Below are 21,494 nucleotides of genomic sequence, written 5' to 3' on the forward strand. Positions count from 1 at the left end.
GATAGACGAACCACGATTATGCGCAGTTCTCACATTACATGACTCTACACAAGGTCTAATATTATCTAAACTTATAAGCATTGGCCTTAAAATTTATCCAATCAGATTCTTGTCTAATTAACTCAATAATTGAGGTAGATGTAGGCTATTGGCAAACTGTAGGCAATCGTGGCTTCCTGTCCTTTCTTTACGACACGCGACGTTGTGTTTTAGGTTTTGATTGGAATGATGTATGCACAGCCCAAACTAGTCATCGAGAAGTCAACAGAAACAAACGGGTAGCCTGCCAATCACCTATGCAGTGGCATTATTACACACACTACGTGTTCGCTCGCAAAAAAAATTAAAACACTTGGGTACTATGCCAACTGCGAACCGCGCTTGTTCGATGTTGCGTCTATCGTCTATCGCTTTCTCTTACTGTTTGATCGGTTGTCGTGCCTTTTTCTCTTTCTCGAGTCGGCGAGTTGCTGCTCCTCCTCCCAAGTTGATCCACGTCTAAAGTCGGCTAACAGGAGAGAAAGAAATGGTTGTGCGCGCGTCGCCTTAGTTATTCTCGCCGCTTACCTTCTTTTGCTTCTTTTTCCAATTCATCCCAATCCTTCCCCTCGGACTCGTCGCTGCCCAGCTCCTCGTCTTCACCGGAAAAGTCCTCCAGATCTTCTTCCTCCGATTCTGATCCCGACTCGTAGTCTTCCTCAGACAAGGTGCCATCGGGATCGTCGCCACCCTCCGACGGCGAGTAAATGTCCGACTCGCCTCCTTCGGACTCTTCCTCCTAAAACCAATCCTGCACATCGTGCCAACCTTATGTAAAGAGGAGAATATACGCTGCTTTCGGGTGCGAGAAAAGTCCAGCCGCCGTTCTCAAAAAAGCCCTCGGGATCTTCGGCGATTGTCTTCATGATTTTTACCCAGTTAAGACTCTGAACGCCTTCTGTGTACTTGATGTCGCACGAGCTGAAGAAATAAAAAAAAGGAGATAACTACAATTGATCCGTTTTCTGAAATTCATACTCGAGCCAATCTTTGACTTGATCCAGCGAAGTCATCGGAACGCTAAGCACGTAGGCAACCTTACGCGTATAGTCTTTGAAGATGTAAACCATGTCAAAGTTCTTCAAGTGAAACTGCAAAACGAAGAACGAGTAGAAAAGAAAAATGAACAGCGTTGCTATATATTTCGTACAGAAACTCTTTCAAAGTGAACCAATTCAATGTCATCGAGAGCAATGACGAAAGGAGGCTACAGAAAACGTTTGCAAAATGATTCGCCCGTGCACAGGTAACGTACCCATTCTGTGAGGTGAACGAGACAATGAGTCGTCGGCTGGACGAATACGGTACTCTTTCCAGGAACTCCGCTGAATCTATAAGATAGGATATTTACCCAAAATGGAATGTAAAGTACACATATTCGCGCGCACCCACCCCAATTCCCTAAACGGACTGTCGAATTCTACTTCCTGGCGCGTCAACACTTCAACCTTCGATTTGAAATTGCTGAAGGAAGCGTTCAATTTCCTCCTCACTTCTCTTTCAGCCTTTTAATTAATTACCACACGTCAGTTAGTGTGAATAATAATAATAATAATAAACATCTCACTTGCTCTGCGTACAAATCGTCGCGATCGTGCATGGAATGGCTCTGACCCAAGTCAGTGACCATTTCACCGACTTCTGTATAAAATTGAATGTTCTCCTGTTTTTTCTTTCCCAGCAGAATGGGATTCTACGAAATGCGTACATGCGTCCCCCCCTGTCGGTTCAATTTCTTACGCGTCCCTACCTTGAGATTAAAATGAAGCAGGACAATCATCTCGTGGTCGCACGGTTGATAGAAGGCAAATCGGATATTATTATAAAGTATGTCGACGTTCGTTCCCCCGCGATAGGAAGTGAAACGAAAACCTTTGACGAGAATATAATTAGCGTGAACAAAATGTCGTCCAATCACCAACCATTGACGTGCGCTTCTAGAACACCCTAAAGAGAAAAAAAGTTGGACGTGAGAAAGACTTCTTCATCAGTACACTCACGTGAGACTTGGCCTTCCCTGCGGTGATGTTCGGTCGAATGTAGAGATCTTTTAGTCTGGGAGCATTTTTCTTCGTCAGTTGAAGATCCTCTTGAGCGACTATTCCCTATGGAACGAATGCCCTGCGTCGGTTGATGCTACTCATCCTACGTACCTCTCTCTCCTTTCGCTCCGCTTCCTGCGTTTTCCACTTCTTCTGAATTTCTTTGATCAATCGAAAGGCCGTGCTGAGATTCGTAGCCGGTGTTGACAGGTGTCCCGTCGATCCACAGCTGCCACGGTACGTACTAAAGGCGACAGGAAGTGTAAGCACAGAGAGATTACGTAGCGTTTTCTCCTCTTACACTTCCTTCACGTAGGTGGCATCGGGATTGGTGAAAGCCTGCCCGTCGACGCGCCCAAACGTACTGCACAAACGCACAATAGGTCACTCGCTCTAACAGATGATCTCTTCAACTGACCTTCCAGGACAGAAGAAGTTGATTCTCAAGTAGCTGTAGTCACCTTCTTCACTTTTGCTTATATTCTACGAGAGGGAGTCAATAGAATAGAGCAAGATTAGACTTCGTTTCAACTGACCTTTATCGCTGATATGTGAAAGGGAGTGGGAATTCCAGCAATCGGCAAAACGACGGTGTTGTACTTTCGGTCTGCATGAAAAAAAATTACCCAAATCACAAAGAGTAGTTTCAGTATCCTGACCGACGAATATCTTGAGGTCTTGAATGTCCGGCTCTTGCGGCATCATCGACGAATGTTTGTAAGCCAAGGTATTATTCGACCGAGTTCTGTTGGAGATAGAACGCTGAGTGGGAAAAACGAGACAAAAATAAAGGACCCCTACTTCTTCTGCGTCACCTGTCCTCGAACTTCAGCAAGACGCCGCTACAAAACAATAGACGTAATGTCTTTTTGACCGGAGTGCTGATCTTCCACTAACCTTCGCTTCTTCCTGCATCTGCTTGGCCAATTTCGACTGGTGCTCCTTTCTCTTTCCTTCTGACTGAGCTTCGGTCTATAGAAAACGTATGAATACGAACGAACGTGACTACTTGTTCGGCTCCTTACCCTGGTTCTTGAATCCAAAACTTTGGATCGAGTGCGCCCGTCCGTCGCTCGAATCAGATCATCCTAAAGATCAATCAATCAATCAATCAATTGAAGAAGATTTCTATATCGTCCATACGTTTCCATTCGGTTCGTAATCATCTTCGTTATCGTCTTCGTCTTCGTCCTTGAGGAAGATGGCAATGTTCTTAATCATTTTCTTCGCAGGAGTAAGTAGCGTCGCAGCCCCATGCTATAACCGTCATTAATACAAAGAATCAAAAGCAACACTGACTAGCCTCTTGAACAACGACAGTGTCTCCAATAAAAAGTGCATACGCCTTGTCCGCTTCGTCGACGGCACCAGGCTTTTTCAAATTAGAAAGACCGACGTGTACATTGAAAACCATGCCTTCAAAAAAAGGTAATATAAAAACTGAGCCTACGTACAATTGATTTATTACCTGCTTGAGCTGTCGCTTTGCTCTTGGCATTGATCATCAGAGAGCCTTCGCGAAATTCAATACCCATAGCAAATCTGTGGTCTTGATCTTCAGGACAGATCAAAGAGTAGGTCAAGATCACTGCAGTACCCAATAGTTGAAATTAAGTGCGTTTCCAGTTCTGGTCTCTTTGTTTTTATACGGTCCAAAACGGCCTCATAGATGCCAGCAAGCTTAGCTCCTACATGTCCCAGAAGTACAGTGCATTATAACTAAAGCTGGACTACTAACCAGGCACTAGTTTTTCCAACAAATACTCTTCCAGCTCAACAAGAAACACGTAAATATTCTGTTGCTCCTAAACATGCAAATTAAAAAGCGTTATAAGAGTACGCTGCAGTATTAATTAATTAATTAATTAATCTCCCTACCTCACTGGGTTCAACGAGCATAGTTCGAACAATGTTTGAGCAATAGCTCTTATATCTGGCGCCGAACGAACAGACAATGACACCAAAGTGAAGACGATTTTCGTCGCTGAAGTAGAAAAAGAATCAATCACCAGATGGAATGACACTCATCTAGGCCTTCACCTAACAGCACTGAATTTTAGTTGAAATTTCCCTCCGCTCTGAACAATGGGCGGATAACACACCTCCAACTAGGAAACAAAAAATTACTTCCGTGCTCGTACATATGAGTTCTTTACCTGTTCCATGTTCATTCCCGCTGTCCACTTTTTATCATCCGAGAGGGCTCTTTCAATTGCATCTGCCAACTGGGAGTGCTTCAGTCTCTGCACAATGACAATTTCACCTTCGCTTCTTCAACCAGACAACTAGTGACAGACAACCTTTTCCTGATCAACAACTTCAACGAGCTTCGTCTTGTAGAATTTGCTGAAAACGTCTGAAGACAACTGAGCAGCTCTCTATAGAACACTGACTAGAAACAAACGTTGCTCCTGCTCTCTTCTTTGTGCAACCTTTATGACTGCCAACTCAGCTTCGTCTTTGGGTGCCATAACTAGTGCCATAGCGGGGCCAATTTCAACCTTTCAATTTAAATAAATATTGCCCGGTGAAAAATTTAAAGTAAAACTCGTGCCTCACTTTTTCAAATGATTCCTTATCTAATCTTGCACCCCAGCGATCGACAAACGTGCTTCGCGTTTTCTCTTTCAGAAACATTCCAATTGTCTTTCCCTATAAAGAAAGACGTCAGAAAGAGAAAACAAACAATTGCATCTCATCACATTTCCACTCTGTTTCATCGACGCAATTAATTTCCCAAACTGATCAACATTATCCTCCTTCAAAAAAAAGCGCACGTGAACAAATGCACATAACAAAATAAAAGCAATGTGAATTATTTATTTAGCTAATTAATCAAGTCATGAAAAATAAAAGCATCCCTGATCCGTCTGCGAAAGAGGTTTCACTGCCCTAGTCGATTTACCTTGCTCTTCAGTATTAACTCCACTTCAATGTCCCCTCCGTCTTTGAGCGGATTCAAGAACTCCACCTTCTTCTTACTCGTCAAGACGAGCAATCCTGTCTTCGTTAGGACGCAGATTGTGTCGGGAAGTTCGTAACCGAACAGCCACGTCTATCGACGCAAGGGTCGGATTAGAATCGTGCGGGGCCCCTCTCCTTTCGCGCGGGAAATCGGGGACCCGCGAATGGACTGGCGTTTTCTTCACCTGCAGTGCCGTTGATTTTGCATACGTAATGTCTTCGTCTTGTCCGACTGACCATACGATCGCGTCGGCGCCTTGAAATACGTCGTTCGCTTTTTCCTGGCGAAAGACGGCGTGTTAGACGCGCGGAAACGTCGTAGTCGCGTTACTATCACCTTCCACAACTTGTACATTATTTCCGCGCGACGAAAGAAGACGTCGCGATCGAGCTTCACCGCCATTTTGCGATTTTTGGCCGACACAGACGCACGTTAGGGCGACAAAGGCCCGAATGCCCGCGCTCTTGAAACGTCATCGCCTGACGTCACTCCTGTACATCTGTCGGCACTGACTCGTGCTCGGGATGCTGCTAGAGAACAGGAATTGAGCAAGAGGATTGGATGAAATATGCGCTCCCATCTCAGGGCCTACAATTTCCTCCAAGAGAATGGACAAGTTTTTGCTCAGATGGATGTGTACTGTAGATCTTGATAAAGTCGAACGGTGCATACCAATTCTACACCCACTTCCCGACTCTGGAAAAGCTGCAGATTCGTGAAGACATGAAAAGTTTTCTTTCGTTGATTCAAGCTCTACCGTAGAGGTCACTAACATTGCGTATTTGCAACTTCTTACTGTGTGACTGCACTTTACATTATTGCACGTTGAATCGCATCAAAGTTTCTGGCAGATAGGACTTGATCACGTGGTTTGAAAAAGTTACGGACAGACGTAAGCTCAAATGTCTGAAAATTAAAAAACTTGAATGTGTGCTTCAGCCAAATCAACTCGGTCAACCTGTTTCAGCGCTCTTGCCAATTCCCACCCAATAGCCAAGTCTCTATTCCTTCTTTTCCAACAAAACAAAACTTCGGTTGCACAGGCTACGAGATCTCCGCGATACCTTGATCGAATCCGATCAATCTTCTCGTCTTCAACGGAAAGATGGCGTCCGAGAAAAGCCCAGTCGTTCTGGATCGCAGCAGCTATTTGATGGATCATATCATCAGACACAACTGCAAAATAAAATTAGGGAGAACTACAATATTCAACTTTTTACCATCTCCACCCTTCATTGACGACGCTTTCTGACTTCTTTCGTGCAGCTCCTGCAATATAGCCGATCCAACCTACAGAACAAGTGATAGACTTTACTAATCGCGCAATTTGTGTAGTACCCGTGGAATCTGTTGAGGCTGGAGCCATTCTCGCACGCAAGGATACTTGTCAAAATCAACTTCTCTGTTGCCACAGTACAGTCTTGGTAAGACACTTTGAAATTGCCTCAAGTCATGATTCTCTGATGAACTGCTCTTTGCCATAGGTAGCACGTGGAGTGAATTCAATGGTGGCGTCGTTCTTTCGCTTGCGTCAAGGGGCGGTTTCGAGTCTCTTCCAGACGGTAAGCAAACAGGACAGCAAGGACCAATCCAAAACTGAACAGATTTGAACAAGGTAACACGGATATCGTCTAGCAGATTCCAAATATGCCGAATCAAAGCAGACCTAAAAGATGCAGAATGTCTACAAGAGAGGTGCTACATCAACCACAACTACTGCCCAATATCATTTAGACTACTCACGTTGTTGAAATTTCAAAGCCGTCTTCGTAGAATTCCAGTTTGTAGACAATTTGATGCCCGTAGAAATGAGGAACTTCGATCACAAAAATTCCCCCTTTATTCCACCAACAGGGGGTGAAATTTTCGACGCATTGAGATTCTCGGTAGGCTCGAGTAAGAAGAACATTGAACAGGCTGTGCTGCGAGCCGAAGTGTTTGTCAAATCCAACAAAGATAGAGCCGCCGTCAAAAACAGCGCTGGACCTTTTGGCATCAGCAAGAGTGAGATCTCTCTGTTCGGGAAGAAAAGCGACCATGGCATATTCCATTGGATTACCAGAGTGGCTACTGATGTTATGCATAATTCCGTAGTGTTCCAAGTACTCCAGCACAAGCCCAATATGATTGAGATTGTCTTTCCAAACGTGTTTCAGCAAATTCCCATCTGCTATTCCTTCAGTTCGAAGCCTTTCCCAAGATCTGCCCAATCTGCCGCGAGGGCGTCTACTTGGTGACGGAATGGACACTAAAGACCGAACAGCAGAAATGAGAAAATCCATGTCTAATATTACGTAATCTTTCAACCGCTCGCTGTCGGAGCAGTGAAATACAACTCCGGCATTCTTTAAATACTTAAGCGCTCCAGTAAAATCTTCTGGAGTCATGCCCGATGCTTGCTCCAAATCAACAACGGTAACAATTTTTGACGTCAAGTCCAAAGACAGAGCTGAGTCGTCTTGCTGCTGCTGCTGCTGCTGCTGCGAATTTGCAACTATTTTGTCTTCTAGCTCCAACCATCGGATAGGCACTTTTCTATCTCGTTCACGTTTTCTGTCTAGCTCTTCCAAAATAAGTTGCCTAAGCAAAACGATCTCAGAATCGTCTCTCTCTCCGCTATTTTCAATTCGAAAGACAAAGCTCAAATCTCCTGTCTCCTGATCAGAACGACGACAAATATTGTAGTGGTACGATTGAAGGCGATTAACAATATAGCGCACAGCGTCTTCTCTGTCCTCTTTCTGACATGAATCGCGATGAGTTCCTACAAGGAAAATTGACGCATCTTCTCGACCGTGAGTGACAACCGAAGTTAGCCAAAACAAAAGTTTATTTACGTGCTGTATCCTTCTGTTAATGTCACCGCAGACCTTTGAAAAATCAAAAACGACGACGTAAATGCTGTTGGGTGTAAGATAGAGATGATGCAGCATGTAATACAGTTCTTGACCGGCGAAGTCCATAAAAACCATAAGAGGCTGCTTAAGATTTTCCAGTTGGGCTGCATCATACATCACGCTAGCAAGACGTGACACGAGTGTACGCTTTCGGAACGGCTTGGGTTCGACCTTTTCTTTCCAGTACAACGACTCCAGAATGGCACACAAAACTGTGACAAGATTATTGTAGCATAGGTGACCAACACCTCTTGCCGCGGACAGTAGTCCATGAAAGCTCAAAGAGCCTATTAATAGTCCACAAATCACTACTTGCCACGGGCTATTTAAATTTGTCGGAATTCTGAAAAAACTTCCGACAAAAGACTCAGACGATCGAAACGTTTTGAACACGCATAGAAGACTTCTCACAGAGTAGAGAACGCCGGCAAACAGTTGAAATCCCAATGGAGCTTTGGTGACAACGAGTCCGAATGCAAAAACAATCAACACCGCTGAGTCAAACGCTGCCAAGAAATACCACCACAACGACTGCAGACGCTGGCCGTATTTGTTGAGAACAATACGAACCAAGAGAACAACTGTTCCGAAAAACGCACAGGAAGCGCAATGAGTTATAGCTTCACTAGAAACGTTTTCAGGAGCCGGAACAAACAGATAGTACATAGAACACAGCAAAAAGAAAGAGTAATAGACTTCTCTAGACCGCTTCATCATACTATATCCTGCACCAATTAAGCACAGGAAAAGCAGAGATGTGTTCCCTTCACGAGCCACTTTCATTGAGATATCAAGCACTGCGGGAAACACCCACACAAAGTAGGCCAGCCACGGGACCTTGACATTGTGTTTGGCGCCACCTCTGAAAGGTATCATCAGAATGATTGTCAAAAAAAGTGAAAAAAACGGCATTCCCAATAAAAACTCAAGCAGCGCCAGGATAAGAAAGTTGAATAATAATCCAAATATAACGACAGCCAGTGCTTGAAATTGAACAGAAGTTGATTCTGCCGTAGTGCTTACTGCAGACCGATCAAAATTTGAGCTTAGATGTTCTTCAATTCGCCAATTCGTTTTGGCAAATTGGGGTCGAACATTAAATACGTCCGCACCTTCTGTTGGAATATGTGATGGCTGAAATGAGCGGAAGGATAGGTTTCGAGCCAGATTCGTCTTTCCAACGCCTTCATGACCCAAAATGTACAGCCGACCATGATACGGTGACGTAACACCTCCTGCTATCGTCTTCGGATGAAGCGAGACAGCAATCTCGGCGCAAAAGGCTGTGCTGAACTGGAACGCTTTCTCAGAAAGAAAACCGAAAATGTTACTAAGAAAGCACAGTTAGCTCAGCCGACCCCTTCTCTCTCCGTCACACTCTCGATTCTTTACGAGAGAAGAGCATCGAAGCGACGCCCAAGAGACGTCACAAAAGCTAGCGGACAGCTTGAGCGCTTACCGGTACTCCATGGCGATAGAATGACATGCGCACAAGCTCCTTCTCTGAAGAAAAGGCCTGGCCTGTCTGGCTGAGGGAGGAAAAGGAATGGATCACGGATACGGATCACGTGTTTTGCTAAAGTTACGGACAGACGTAACCGTTAGCGCTAAATGGCTGAAGACTCGTCGGTTGGAAAGTTCGCTAAGCGAACGTCCCACGGCGTTGTGAAGGAAAAATTCGTGACGATATACGAACGCCTATTCGCCGGTGCCGATCCGAGCGAGGGCAGAGCGGGATTTTGGGACGAGCTCTTCCTGCTCAAAGTCAACGTCGTTTTCATCGAACAGTCGATCGACGAAATCAGTCCGCGCGAACTTCTCGACAAAAAAGACATCGTCAATAGTCTCTTCGTCAAATGCGTCGAGATGCTGCGCGCCGATCGGCCGATTCGCGTCGTCAACGCACTTCAAACCCTCTGCGCACTCGTTCGCGCAGTTTTTCGCAAAATCGCTTCCGGCTTGGCCGGATTTGACGTCATCGACGTTCTCGTTGGATTCAACGCCGCCGAAACGGAAATGCAATCGCTCATCAGTCGAATTGCCGATTTTCTTTCCGGCGAATCGGCGGCAGTCAGCGTCAAAAATCTCGCTCTGAAATTTCTTCTCGTCCTCGTCACGGCAACGGACAACGTGAGCGAGAACACGATGATCGAGTATCTCATGATGAATAGCGTCTTCGAGGCAATCGTCGCCATATTCGCGTCGCCGTCGGCGCGACAGGAGCACGGCTACGACGCTCTCCTCCTCCTCACCGTCCTCGTCAACTATCGCAAGTACGAAGCCGCCAATCCGTATATACTCAAACTATCCGTGCTCGACGACGAGATCGCTTTGAACGGACTCGGCGTCGTTCTCTCGTCGACGCTCACCCAGTGGAATCGCCACTACGTTGAAATTGAAAGTCGCGGCGGCAACGTCGATCCGGCGACGGGGACGGCGTCCGGCGCCGGGTTTTTCTATCGTCTCACGAGTTTCATAAGCAGCATGTTCGTTGGCGGCGAGCAGCCGAAAGAACGGCTTCGAATGAATGAGGCCATATTGTTGGCTCTCTACGAAGCCGTGCACTTGAATCGGAATTTTATCACCGTTCTCACGCAGACCCATTCGTCGCAGTCGTTGCCGAGTCCCGCCAAGTCGCTCGGGCATGCCGTCGAGCAGACGGCCTCAATTCTGCTTCATCCTCAATCGGCGCTCTCGTCGGTCGCCGCCGCCGCGACGGCAACGGCGGCACCGACAACGACCGCGAATCAGCCGTCGTATCCGGTCAATCTTCTGGGAACGTTTTTGACGTACACGTCGATCGCCCTACAGAGTTACAAGGGAAGCGGCGGCGATCACTCTCGCCTGTGTCTCATCACTTTAACGTGCATAGTCGAGGATCAATACGCCAATTCGTTCATTCACGATCCCAACATCGCCTTCAAGGTGACGCTCCAACGCGCTCACATGCGCCATCGCGCGACGACGACCACGCAGACGCTCAACCAGTCGCTCGCCTCGACTATTCTCGATCTCATGGTTGAGACGCTCGTCTCCCATTTGGCGAAGAATCTCTCGTGCGACTTGTACGCTCGATGTCTCGGCATCATACATCGACTCCTCTGCTATCAGAAGCGCTGTCGCGTTCGCTTGCCCTATCACTGGCAGGGTCTCTGGTCGTCCTTGATCAGCGTCGTCAAGTTTCTCGTCGCCAGCGAAGCCCAATTGGTCGCCAGTTTGAATTTGTTCGCTCTCGCTCATCGCGTCGTGAGCATATTCAATCTTTTCATAACGTACGGCGACACGTTTCTCCCGAGTCCGACGACGTACGACGAGCTCTATTACGAACTGATACGCGTTCATCAGGTGTTTGAAAATCTCTACGCCGTCGCCTTGCGACACTCGACGACGGACGGCGCGTGGAAGACGCACGCCGCCAAAGTGGCGAACGACTTGATTAACATCCGAGCGATCGTCAATCATTTCGTTCCCAAAATCGATTCGTTTTCGTCGTCGAAACAGATTGCCGCTCTGACGCCGGAGCAGGTGCTAGAAGTGGTTCGAATCAACTATGACACTCTCACGTTGAAGTTGCAAGACAATTTGGATCATTATGAGAAGTACTCTGAAAAGCCGTACGAGACGACGTTCTTCACGAGCCTCATGAGATCGTTGACGGTGGGATTTCGGAAAAGCATCACGTTGCATAATCTTCAGCAAAGCACCGTTATTCAGGAACTTGCAACTATCGAATGACTTTTGCATTGACATTGAAGTGAATATAAAAAAACAAGATTTGTTATTACATAGCGATTTATACAGTAGTACATTTACTACCTGCTGACATTCCCTAATAAAAGAGCGCGTTTGAATTAACTTGCAGGTTAAACAATCTCGAGAAATTCGAGCAGTGTATAGTCTATGTACATTCGCGGACCTTATCACCGCAAGCACCTACCACGTCGCAAAATCGACGATTCTAAGTAAATGTCAGATTAAAATGCCCCTCGAACGTTTGGCAAACTTGAATGCGCTTATCGTTTGCCGCGGACACTGCCAGAAAAGCTAGGTCTACTGCGTCTTCTGCTGTACAGGGATTACAGCTTAGATCAAGGCGCTCCAGTGCTTTGGCATTCGTAAGCCATCTGTAAATTTCTCTAAACACACGTTCGCAATTGTGCTACTGACTCACCGAGAGAATATCTCAATTGACTGATGTCGTAGTTGATTGCAACTGAGATCAAGCGTCTTGAGGCAATCGGAGCAACCGCGTAGCAACGACATCAAGCGTTCAATGTCCAAATCAACCAGACCGCAGTCCGACAAATTCAGATACTGCACTTTTTGCTCCTCCTGAAACAAAGGCACGATATACAAAGAACAAGTTTCGTAAATCAAAACAAACTAGATTGGCATATGCGTCGGCCAGAATTCTTCCAATTCGTTCAGGACTAGCAAAAGCGGAGTCGTGCAAACGAGTGGCGGAGAGATCGAGTGACTGAAGGCAACTGCAATCGACAAGCTGAAGTATCGCCTTTAAGCCGGCCGATCCCAGCCTATTGTGAGCCACAGACAGATGCCTCAAACGCGCCACTACAAAAAAAATACCCTATAGACCAAATTGCAACGTTGCTACGTACCTTGAATAGCTGAACGAGGTGAAGCAAAAGCGGACGTCAATCCGCAAGAGACGAGTTTCAGTTCAACCAAACAGGGACAGTGAAGAAAAAGATCGCCGAGGCACGACGCTAATGAGTCGTCCAATTCGTTATAACTTATATCGAAACTCGAAAGTCTTCCAAATGGTTGACCGCCTAGGTCGGAGCTCGTCGCGTCGTCGCGTCGTCGTACAACCTCGACAAATCGTCTCACGCCGTCCATTGTGAATCGATTGAGTGCGAGATTAAGACGCACGACGTTGGGTAAGGTGGTCATGGCCAAGGCGAGCTGCTCCATGCCGACGTCGTCGATCTCGTTGCCGGAAAGCTCGATCGCTGTGAGAGACGTCTGACGTTGAAGCGAACGAAACAGAGGCAGAAGCGCGTTCGCCGACAGAAAAGAGTCTGTCAAGAAAAGGCGATTCAAGTCGGGATCCGATTCGAGGAGAGAGGACAACTCGGAAACGGGCTCTAGAAGTCAACGAACATTATTTGCTACGTACAGTAGATCCTTACATACAGTACCGGTCAGAAAGTTTTAGGACCCTACGTAGGCATAATCGTGAAAAAATGGCGAACATTAGGGGTTTGATTAAAAGATTATTTCATAGGGTGGGGGCCCCTTTCGGAAGATTGGAGACGCGTGACCGTTAAGGGGCCAAAAAACGCGCTTCTTTCACGTACAAAACGTTCTAACCAGGGAGAGTGAGCGGGGCGAAAAAAAGGTCGTTCTAAACTTTGGAACGGTACTGTCAGTAACTTGCCTTGTCCGGTCGTCCGACAAGCGGTCAGATATCGTTCTTTGAGCGGCGGAAGATTCCAATTCTCCACCTTACCTTCCAATTCCTCGTTATTTCCCAAAACGAAGCCGATCTCGTCCTCGGTGCTAAACATTGCCTCTTCTTTCGTTACAATTCTCAGTCTCGGCTTGAGGCCACAGAGTTCGTAGTAGCGATCAGCCGCCTGTGTCGCAAGCCAGCCTATCGTCGACGAAGACCCGTCTTTGAGAACCGAAGGACATGGTATGACAAACGTTTTTCCGAGAACGGTAACCCGAACTCTCATCGGAGAGATTCCCGTTGGAATTCTGTTCGTAGGCCCGGCAGGTTCGCTGATAGCGTTGGCAGTATGCTCCACTATCGTTTCGGCCTTCTCCGCGGACGTTTGTCTCTTCTTATCACTTTTCCTTCTTTTGGCCACAGGACTGATATCGTCCACAAGCCAATCGTCGTCGCCATTCTCCGCTATCAAAGCGGATGGCGCTTCCCTCCTGCGCCTACGTGTACCTCGATTCCAAGTGTCGTCGTCTTCGTCGTCGATCAATCTTGATCTGGATTTATTCACCCGACGTCTATGTGACGAAGTCTCCCCGTCGCTTGGAAGCGAATCATCTACATCCATGTCGTCATGCTCAGAGATCAAAGCAGGGGGAGAAGCTGGGGGAGACGACAAAATTGAAAGTCGGTCTTCGACTTCTTCGTCGCCGCCGCCGCCGCCGTGGTCGTCGTCATCGTCGTCATATCCAAAGCCAAAGCTAGCATTTCTCCGTCGACTTAGCCCTTGGTCATCGCGACGCCCCGTCATAATGTGTCTAAGATAGGAAACAACTTCCCTGTGGCCCTGATTCAACTCGGAGTCTTGAGACTCGTCAACGTCGTCGTCATTGTCGAGAGCCGACAGAAGAACATCCAAAGGAGTCTGTCCCTAAAAAAACACGTGCACAAATTAGAAAAAAAATAGAAGAAATCCAAAGACATACGTCTCCGTCTTTCTCAAACACATTCGCTCCGCGGTCAACTAGAAGACGAACGACGTCGCAGTGACCGTTTACGGCGGCGTCGTGAAGAGGAGTCATTCCGTTGCAGTGCTGGCCTCCTCGGTCATTGACGTCGGCACCGTAATCGAGAAGAAGTTTGGCAATCTCTAGTGTCAAACAACGTCATTTGGTGGCTCTTTCATTCAATCGAAATCACCTTCGTAGCCGTGGTTGCACGCTTCGTGAAGTGGAGTCCATCCGCAGTAGTCCCGTGTTATAACAGACGCTCCCTAATCATTTTTTCTGCTACTTGCAACGCGCCCACGGAACGCGTGTGTTTCAAAACCTGAGACAATAGCCGCTGTACTTCTTTCGAGTTGCCAGCTATACAGGCTTGCTGCAGCATAGTTTCTCCCTTCTGATTAACTTTGTGAATCTGTCGCCGCCAGTGTAAACTACAACCCGGTTGACGTTCTCTATATACCTTAGTTGCATTCACTCGCTTTCTCCTATTCCCTGGAGTGGCTGTCAATTCTTCGTCAGATACGTCTAAACAGATTCTCGTCACAGTGCACGTACAACTGGCAATCAATTCTACCTGATTCCGAAAACTCCAAGTCAGAGGTGTCAGAGACGTTATCGTCGTATGCAGCTCGAGCTTCACTGTTTTCCTCCGTCTCGTCGTCGCCTTCGTCCAATGGCTCCAAATCCGACAAGATTTCTTCTATTTTGTTCAATTCATTGTCATAGCCTCTATCAGTGCAAACGTCCTTCCAGTGAGTCAAAACTTTAACCTAATATGAGAGAAAACCCGTTCCGTTTTTTTTTCTTGTGGCACTGTGCTGTCTACAAAACGAACCTGTTTTCTTACACTAGTAGCTCTCTTTGCACACTCCAAAGCCTCTTCATACGCTCCGCAAACGCTCTCCTTGCTCCGGCGAGCCTCCGCTCGAATACGTCCAATAAAACACCAACTATCAGCTGCCTGCAAATAATGACACTCCATAACGGATTCCGTTTAGTCCCCCATTTTACGTACTCCCAAAAGATTCTCTTCTGCAAGAGCTTTGAGTTCTCTCATCGCAAAGTCAAGCGCCTTTTCATACTGACCGTCATCGTCGTACGTCATAGCCAAAGACACATAGATGGACGTCAAATCGCCTTCCTCCAGCCCGAGCCGCTTTCCAACATCAAGCTATATATATAACACATACACTAAAATCAATAATCTATTCGACGATTAGAGCACACTTCTTTTTGATAGGATTCAATTGCTTTCTTATACGCTTTTACTTTACTGCACAGATCACCCAGTCGATCCCAGCGAGCCATGAGCTCTCGACCGACAGCGTCTGTCGCATTCAATTCCCGCTCCAACTTCACTGCCTTGCAAACAATTTTCAAAGTTCTCAGCAGCATCACTCGATTGGGAGCGAGGTCAATTTTGTACGAACGCCTAAAGCAATCTCTCGCCGCAGACAAATCTCCGAGAACGAGATACGACTAAAAGAACTGAATTTTCAAAAAGTTTAATTAAAAATCTGAAATATCACCTGTCCCATTGCTTCAAACAGCTCGGCTTCAGCGACGACGTCCTTCTCCCGTCTCACTATCTTCAACGCCTCCTCGTAGCAACGCAAACTCTGCGACGGTTCTCTCCCCTGAAGATGCAGTCCGCCGAGCGAGAGCTGAGCGAGTCGCTCCGTCTCGTTCAATCCTCTCTCTTGAGCTATCGATAGGGCGCGCTTCACGAACTGCTTCGCCCGTTTCACGTTCTCCATCGCATCGAACACGAGACCGAGATTCAAATAGAGTCTCGCCTTCATTTCGATCAACTCCTTGTCCGTCACTTCGCCGACGAGACGACCGCAAAGGTCCCAACTGTCCAAATAGGCTCGCTTCGCGTCGAGAACCTTTTCCGAATCGCCGTCCTGCGACCAGACGAAATAGGTGCGACCGATTGTCGCGAAAGCGCGCTGCTGCTCTTTCAAATCGTCCTGTTCTTGGGCGATTTTCAGGTGAAGACGTTGGTGACGGAGAGCGTCGGCGTAGGCGCTCGATTCGCACAGGCACTCGCCGAGTTTGCGATGGGCGACGGCGATGTCGATTGGAAGCGAGAGGCTCTCGCATAGACGCAATTCTGTGCGATGTTCGGCTATTGCTTTGTCGATTTGACCTGTGGCGGTGAATTGTTATGTAAATTTGTCGATTTTTCGGGTTTTTACCGCTCTTCGAGTAGAGATCGCCGAGTGCGTTGCAGATTTTCGCCTCTTCTAGAAGGTTTCCTTTTGCTTGGATCTTCGTCTTTTGTTTGAGGAGTTCTAGTAAAGCGATTAGGTCACTTTTCTTCGTCTATTCTCCTCTGCATGCCTCGTATTTCCTTCTTCAAGATGTGAGCCATTTCGGCTATACGGGGGAGTGGCTAGTCCCGTACACTCAGATAATCTCTGATTAGAAAATTGAAAACATACAGTTTATGACCAAACAAAATTATACGCGCATTTACGTAATGTTACCGACTGGAGAGAGAATTTATAACTCAATTTCACACGAAATCTCTTTCAACTAGCCAAACGAAAAGCCTTCACAACCGTGTCTGATGGCAATCAGCACCTTCTGACGCAATGAACGCTCCGAAGAATACAAAGGCAATTGGAGAAGATTAAAGCAAGTAGAAGCATGTGGCACCTAAAACAAAATTAAAAAATTTGGAGCAGCATTCAAAAACTGCAGCTGAAACCACCTTATCAAAACAACTCGCATTCTTAGAAATAGAAAACAACGTCGGGCCAGACAAACCCTAACACAAGCACTCAAAATATTAGCTTGTAGAAAAATTATTTTGCTCTGTTACCTGTAGGCTCCTAAAACCGCCGGAAGGCACACATGGAGAGCCAGTGGCAAATTTCAATAACAGTGCTTTTTCTTCCTCTTTCAGAGTCTTGACAAGCGTCCAGAACCAGAGAATCTCATTGTCACGGTTGGAATCCCAGCCATGATACTATATAAAAACACTTGACTTGAGTTAATACTGGTAGCTACGCCCTACTGTCGTATTTTTCATCCAATCGTTAACGTCAATAGACTGAACGCCAGCAAGTAGCAATACAAATTCGTCGGGATTGAAAAGTCGAAGACAGTTTTGGTCAACAACCTAGCAAATTTGCAATTCTCTTTAATAATAACGCGTCAATAAAGCTTTCTAGCCTGATATAGCCCTCTTTTGAAGCTGCTAAGTTCAGCGAGAATCGACTTCTCTAATTTGTATTTGGATATCAAAGACATGTATCGGCGCTACAGAGTAATTATTAATTAATTAATTAATTAAAAGCGGCGCTAACGAAACTGACTTTGTTTTCGTCCGTCACAACTTTATTCGCACCATCCTTCTCCAGCTCAATCTCAAGCGGGTGCTTATCATCGAGAAAAGTCTGAGTAAATGTAAACGTGAGTCCTAGATCAAGTGCTAAAGAGGTACGATAGGCTGAAGTCTCGACTGAACAAGAATTTACACCGTACAATCAATAGACGTGGAGTCGAGGTATTCAACGGAAGACGCGTATAGCTGATGATCGATAGCGTCCAAATCGTTCGGATGCGTCACAGGAACGTCAAGAAGCTAATCACGTTAAAACATTCTGGCCTAACGTGGTTTCAATGTGTGTACCTGCTTGATAATGGGTCTTGCCAAGGGAAGTTGCAGTAGGTCTGCTTGACACAACGCCATTCCGACAATGCGTCCCAAAAAAGTGAGCATTTTTAGTCGTTGCGTGTTAGAAATTATTTTCTGGGGGCTCGACTGGGGAGCCGTTGCGAGCACTTTGGTCATAAAGACCCCGGGAAGAAAGCTACACAAACGGGGTTCCCATACGCGCACAGAACTCGCGTATTTATATAACCTTAGCTGAGAATTGTCGCACCGGGTAAACAATCGTCTTTCCTTGCTAACAACTTCATTAATAAGACACGAGAAGAATTCTCGTCTGGGTCCTAAGCAGGATCCTGCAAAGGCAGGCGGTCATGCAATTCGCTCGAAAGAGAACTCCTCACTACGTGGCTTACCTGACTCGTTTTTGAACGTCACGTTAAGACATATGTCCGCGAGAACTTCGCCGCGAAAGTCCGATAGTCTTTCAACAGTACTTTCGAGAATTCGGTCACGATCAACGACCAGATGAACAAACGGACTCGAGAACCGTCTGCGACGCCGCCTATGTAATTACGAACGCTCGGCTATGAGAAGGCCAAAACCGACGCTTTAGTCCAACCTCATTTCCACGTGTTTCTTAAAAAAATTCTTCTTATTGTTAAAATCGAGCATACCTCGACAATGAAAAGCGAACTCTTTGTGATCTAACAGCGAAGGATTGGAACGAATGAATTCGTTGAAGGCTTTATAGTAGGCTTCTTGGTTAGCAAACGAAGTGATTAGATCTCGAACGACCTTGGGGGGAACCCTATTAGATATTTTCGACATATTCAGCTAAGAAGCAAACTTTGTTCGTCCGTCTTTTTTCCCTTTTCGACCCAAAGCGCTTCCGCAAAAGATCTTCAAGAACGCACAGCTGCAAACAAACAAATTTCAAAATGTATTTAAATTCACCTTCGTACGTACTACAAGACCTGGTTTGGATCGTATTTCATCAGAGTCAATACGAGATCTTCGTTAGCAGCGAAGTTGGCATAGAGCAGTGGAGGCCAACCAGAACTATCTAACGACGCGATGGGATGACCGGCTCGAATTAGCGCTTCGACGCATCCGACTTGATTGCTGCACGCAGCTAAATGAAGAACAGATGCTCCGTGCAGGTCCTAAAGGAAACCGTGCACTCAGTTCATGCACGCGCGTGGCTGGCACTGTACCTTGCACGACATGTCAGCGCCAGCGTTGATGAGAACGTCAACGCAGCGCGCATTGCCAGCCTCAGCAGCGCACATCAAAGGAGTGTAATCTGAATATACAAAAAAATAATAATAATGAATGGTTTACTTGTACTGCCCCACTTCGATTATTTCGACGGTTCAGAAGAGTTGGCGTACGATTGAGGAGTGTTTTGAGGCATTCAGCTTGACCGGTGTCGTCTCCGCCGCCGCAATCTAATGATGATACCCAATGCAAGAGATGCTCCTCGCTGCCTTCAGGAGACGACGCTCGAACTCCGCCGTCAAGAAGAAAATCGAGAACCTGTTTTTTGAGCCTTTAGACACGCCGTATCTATCCTACGTGTACAAACCAGGAAATGGCCCATCTTGCAAGCCAGAGTAAAAGGAGTCATGCCGTCTGCGTCGCGCTTTTGCAGATCATCTTTAAATCGCTTTCTACAAATGAGCAATGAAGGCTATAGACTGTGCCACAGGCTACATTGCGTGCAGACCTGCAATGATTATTGAGTAATTGGAGACAGGCTAGAGCCGTGGAGTCCGTGTCGGAAAAACAAAGATCTCGGCTTCCTCTTGTCGCGAGGTGAGTCAATGTAGTTCTCGCTTCCTTCATAATCTCCGTCAGGCGAGACCAGTTACACTGCCGCAGTAGTCGATCCAAGCATTGGACGTGACCACAACGAGCAGCCCAAGCAACAGCGGGCAACAGGTCAGAGTCGACAGCATAGATGTCAGCCTTAGGGAGAAAAAAGACAAAAGGATTATTCCAAACTCTAGAGATGCCAAAAAATGAACCTGTCCTACCTTGTTACGCAGCAAAACGTCCACAACGTTATCTTGTCCTGTTGCAGCTGCTAGATGAAGGAGAGTAAAACCGGTATTGTCCTCCGTCCAATTGAACAGGAGGGATGACGACTGGGCCGCCAAAAGACGATCGACGAGTTCCGCATTGCCGCGTCTCACGGAATCGAGCAAGCGAACTAAATCGTCGACTTCCTCTTCGTCTTCAAAGACGAAATTGGGAGATAAGATGCTCATCAGGCAGTGATTCTTTTCATCTCTCATTTTAGCCGCCGCAAGCAGAGAATCCTAAGAGAACACCCATCTAAGTACACTGTCTATTGCAATTTGCAAGCCACTTGTCTCGCTTCACCTGCTCTTCGTTGTCGTCGTCTTCACTTAGTTCGCTTTCGGTAAAGCTGCTACTGCCAGACTCCGAGACCAAGGATCGTTCAAAAATCTCCGTGAACTCTCTCGACGCCACTACGCGAGCGGATAAAAATTGCTACTAAACTCTTACAGTATATATTTTTTATCGTACCTATTGCATCAAGACTGTCGCTCTCCGATTCCACTCTCTCCACTTCTTTTGGAGGTAAAACGGGACTCTGCTGACGATCCTTCCGAGGCTTGCTCCGTTTTTCCTTCAACTGATCCAGAAGACGGCGTCGTGGTCCCTTGGCGCTACCTGAAACTCGTTTGGCACGATTTGAAGGACGTCTTATCGGAGTCGCTCTAATAACATACATTAATTTAAAAAAGAATCGAGTTTCTGCATGATTCGTCTTACATGATTTTCTTGTCATCTTCTTCCTCACTGCTACTGCTATTAAAACGTCTCTTCTGTCTACTGCGCGATGGAGGCTGGATTTTCTTGTCACAGCTGCTTGCATCGCTGCTGCTTTGCTCCTTTTCCTTTTCTTCTTCTGAGCTAGATGACTCGCTGCAACTGACTGACGTAGAGTCATCAACAATGAAGCCATCGTTCACGTATCCGAGATGAGAGTTTTTCTCATAGTTGTAGGAATTTCTCCTACAAACAAACAAGCATATAACTTCATCTCTGAAGTTGAAACACTTGGATTCAACTTTTACTCTTTGATAAAATCGTTTCTCCTTCCGGGACGACAGAAAAACGACGACGAACTATTCAGATCATCTTCAGACTCAATTGGACTATCCCTCCTCGCTCTGGTGGAGGCGCGACGTGACTTTCGCCGTGCTGCAATTCTTTCCGAGCTGCGCGTTGCTGAATTGGCGTTCGGAGGTTGCGACAATTTGGACTTTGGCGTTGACGTTTCTTCTGCTGCATGAGAGACGCTTCGACGACGACGCTTAGATGATTTTATCGTTGGTGCGGGCTCTGAGTCTGAATCTGAGTCGAAGCGCCGAGAATTGCTCTTCTTATGCGAACAAATGGGCTCCTCGTCGCAGCCGTCACTTTCCATAACAGCGTTCCATAAAACCAAAAAAATCTACCTATGCTATTATCTAGCG

The 21,494-nt window shown here is 46.5% G+C and overlaps 5 protein-coding genes across 7 annotated transcripts; 1 reads left to right on the forward strand and 4 right to left on the reverse strand.

Moving 5' to 3' along the window:
- Window positions 1-261: 261 nt before the first annotated feature.
- LOC136185030 (FACT complex subunit SPT16-like) lies at window positions 262-5,472 on the reverse strand. Its single transcript, XM_065972069.1, has 34 exons — window positions 5,383-5,472; window positions 5,231-5,326; window positions 4,987-5,136; window positions 4,784-4,840; window positions 4,641-4,733; window positions 4,514-4,582; window positions 4,382-4,459; window positions 4,238-4,324; window positions 4,122-4,189; window positions 3,960-4,065; window positions 3,820-3,886; window positions 3,679-3,769; window positions 3,550-3,623; window positions 3,385-3,497; window positions 3,225-3,338; window positions 3,107-3,169; window positions 2,979-3,053; window positions 2,883-2,923; window positions 2,741-2,826; window positions 2,618-2,688; window positions 2,500-2,564; window positions 2,383-2,445; window positions 2,193-2,325; window positions 2,040-2,144; window positions 1,962-1,986; window positions 1,790-1,911; window positions 1,607-1,732; window positions 1,432-1,544; window positions 1,295-1,370; window positions 1,190-1,246; window positions 1,018-1,130; window positions 831-960; window positions 568-778; window positions 262-508 (listed from the first exon to the last, which is right to left on the reverse strand). The coding sequence occupies exons 1-34, from the start codon at window positions 5,446-5,448 to the stop codon at window positions 405-407; spliced, it is 3,108 nt and encodes a 1,035-aa protein (XP_065828141.1). The 5' UTR covers window positions 5,449-5,472; the 3' UTR covers window positions 262-404.
- Window positions 5,473-5,776: 304 nt separating this feature from the next.
- Window positions 5,777-11,580, reverse strand: LOC136185029 (uncharacterized). 2 transcript variants are annotated; one of them, XM_065972068.1, is made up of 5 exons: window positions 9,403-11,580; window positions 6,790-9,273; window positions 6,385-6,712; window positions 6,267-6,336; window positions 5,777-6,222 (listed from the first exon to the last, which is right to left on the reverse strand). In XM_065972068.1, exons 1-5 carry the CDS (start codon window positions 9,411-9,413, stop codon window positions 5,960-5,962), a joined length of 3,156 nt encoding a protein of 1,051 aa, XP_065828140.1. In that variant the 5' UTR covers window positions 9,414-11,580; the 3' UTR covers window positions 5,777-5,959. The 2 variants fall into 2 exon arrangements, with proteins under 2 accessions (XP_065828140.1, XP_065828139.1); XM_065972067.1 differs by having other exon boundaries at window positions 6,385-6,730; window positions 9,403-11,577.
- LOC136185040 (armadillo-like helical domain-containing protein 3) lies at window positions 9,536-11,784 on the forward strand. The gene has a single exon (XM_065972079.1). It carries the CDS (start codon window positions 9,555-9,557, stop codon window positions 11,676-11,678), a length of 2,124 nt encoding a protein of 707 aa, XP_065828151.1. The 5' UTR covers window positions 9,536-9,554; the 3' UTR covers window positions 11,679-11,784.
- On the reverse strand, window positions 11,697-16,754 carry LOC136185025 (tonsoku-like protein). 2 transcript variants are annotated; one of them, XM_065972062.1, is made up of 16 exons: window positions 16,707-16,754; window positions 16,562-16,657; window positions 15,890-16,512; window positions 15,588-15,839; window positions 15,376-15,531; window positions 15,196-15,321; window positions 14,935-15,130; window positions 14,821-14,885; window positions 14,683-14,772; window positions 14,554-14,626; window positions 14,340-14,503; window positions 13,345-14,284; window positions 12,563-12,985; window positions 12,328-12,515; window positions 12,115-12,275; window positions 11,697-12,067 (listed from the first exon to the last, which is right to left on the reverse strand). In XM_065972062.1, the coding sequence occupies exons 1-16, from the start codon at window positions 16,735-16,737 to the stop codon at window positions 11,902-11,904; spliced, it is 3,750 nt and encodes a 1,249-aa protein (XP_065828134.1). In that variant the 5' UTR covers window positions 16,738-16,754; the 3' UTR covers window positions 11,697-11,901. The 2 variants fall into 2 exon arrangements, with proteins under 2 accessions (XP_065828134.1, XP_065828131.1); XM_065972059.1 differs by having other exon boundaries at window positions 12,563-13,051.
- A 19-nt stretch (window positions 16,755-16,773) lies between these two features.
- On the reverse strand, window positions 16,774-21,466 carry LOC136185027 (E3 ubiquitin-protein ligase HACE1-like). The gene is made up of 22 exons (XM_065972065.1): window positions 21,093-21,466; window positions 20,788-21,030; window positions 20,539-20,732; window positions 20,371-20,480; window positions 20,022-20,306; window positions 19,712-19,953; window positions 19,571-19,655; window positions 19,341-19,521; window positions 19,200-19,288; window positions 18,960-19,148; window positions 18,833-18,901; window positions 18,605-18,780; window positions 18,399-18,547; window positions 18,236-18,338; window positions 18,004-18,184; window positions 17,856-17,955; window positions 17,687-17,802; window positions 17,544-17,630; window positions 17,386-17,490; window positions 17,191-17,337; window positions 17,080-17,136; window positions 16,774-17,024 (listed from the first exon to the last, which is right to left on the reverse strand). The coding sequence occupies exons 1-22, from the start codon at window positions 21,443-21,445 to the stop codon at window positions 16,902-16,904; spliced, it is 3,384 nt and encodes a 1,127-aa protein (XP_065828137.1). The 5' UTR covers window positions 21,446-21,466; the 3' UTR covers window positions 16,774-16,901.
- Window positions 21,467-21,494: the final 28 nt, after the last annotated feature.

The sequence above is a fragment of the Oscarella lobularis genome, chromosome 3 (genome assembly GCF_947507565.1).
Source record: "Oscarella lobularis chromosome 3, ooOscLobu1.1, whole genome shotgun sequence".
Classification (NCBI taxonomy): Eukaryota; Metazoa; Porifera; class Homoscleromorpha; order Homosclerophorida; family Oscarellidae; genus Oscarella; species Oscarella lobularis.

Coding starts and splice junctions, on each gene's coding strand:
- LOC136185027 (XM_065972065.1), bottom strand. CDS start 21,445: ATGGAAAGTGACGGCTGCGACGAGGAGCCCATTTGTTCGCATAAGAAG. Junction 21,031..21,092: donor AGAAACGATTTTATCAAAGA/GTAAAAGTTGAA, acceptor GTTTGTTTGTAG/GAGAAATTCCTACAACTATG. Junction 17,338..17,385: donor ATTGGATGAAAAATACGACA/GTAGGGCGTAGC, acceptor GTTTTTATATAG/TATCATGGCTGGGATTCCAA.
- LOC136185025 (XM_065972059.1), bottom strand. CDS start 16,737: ATGGCTCACATCTTGAAGAAGGAAATACGAG. Junction 14,627..14,682: donor TACAGCGGCTATTGTCTCAG/GTTTTGAAACAC, acceptor AAAAATGATTAG/GGAGCGTCTGTTATAACACG. Junction 13,052..13,344: donor TTGTCGGACGACCGGACAAG/GCAAGTTACTGA, acceptor GTTGACTTCTAG/AGCCCGTTTCCGAGTTGTCC.
- LOC136185030 (XM_065972069.1), bottom strand. CDS start 5,448: ATGGCGGTGAAGCTCGATCGCGACGTCTTCTTTCGTCGCGCGGAAATA. Junction 2,145..2,192: donor CGGAGCGAAAGGAGAGAGAG/GTACGTAGGATG, acceptor TTCGTTCCATAG/GGAATAGTCGCTCAAGAGGA. Junction 1,987..2,039: donor CAGGGAAGGCCAAGTCTCAC/GTGAGTGTACTG, acceptor TTTTCTCTTTAG/GGTGTTCTAGAAGCGCACGT.
- LOC136185029 (XM_065972067.1), bottom strand. Junction 6,731..6,789: donor GGCTTTGAAATTTCAACAAC/GTGAGTAGTCTA, acceptor CCTCTCTTGTAG/ACATTCTGCATCTTTTAGGT. Junction 6,223..6,266: donor GTCAATGAAGGGTGGAGATG/GTAAAAAGTTGA, acceptor TTTATTTTGCAG/TTGTGTCTGATGATATGATC.
- LOC136185040 (XM_065972079.1), top strand. CDS start 9,555: ATGGCTGAAGACTCGTCGGTTGGAAAGTTCGCTAAGCGAACGTCCCAC.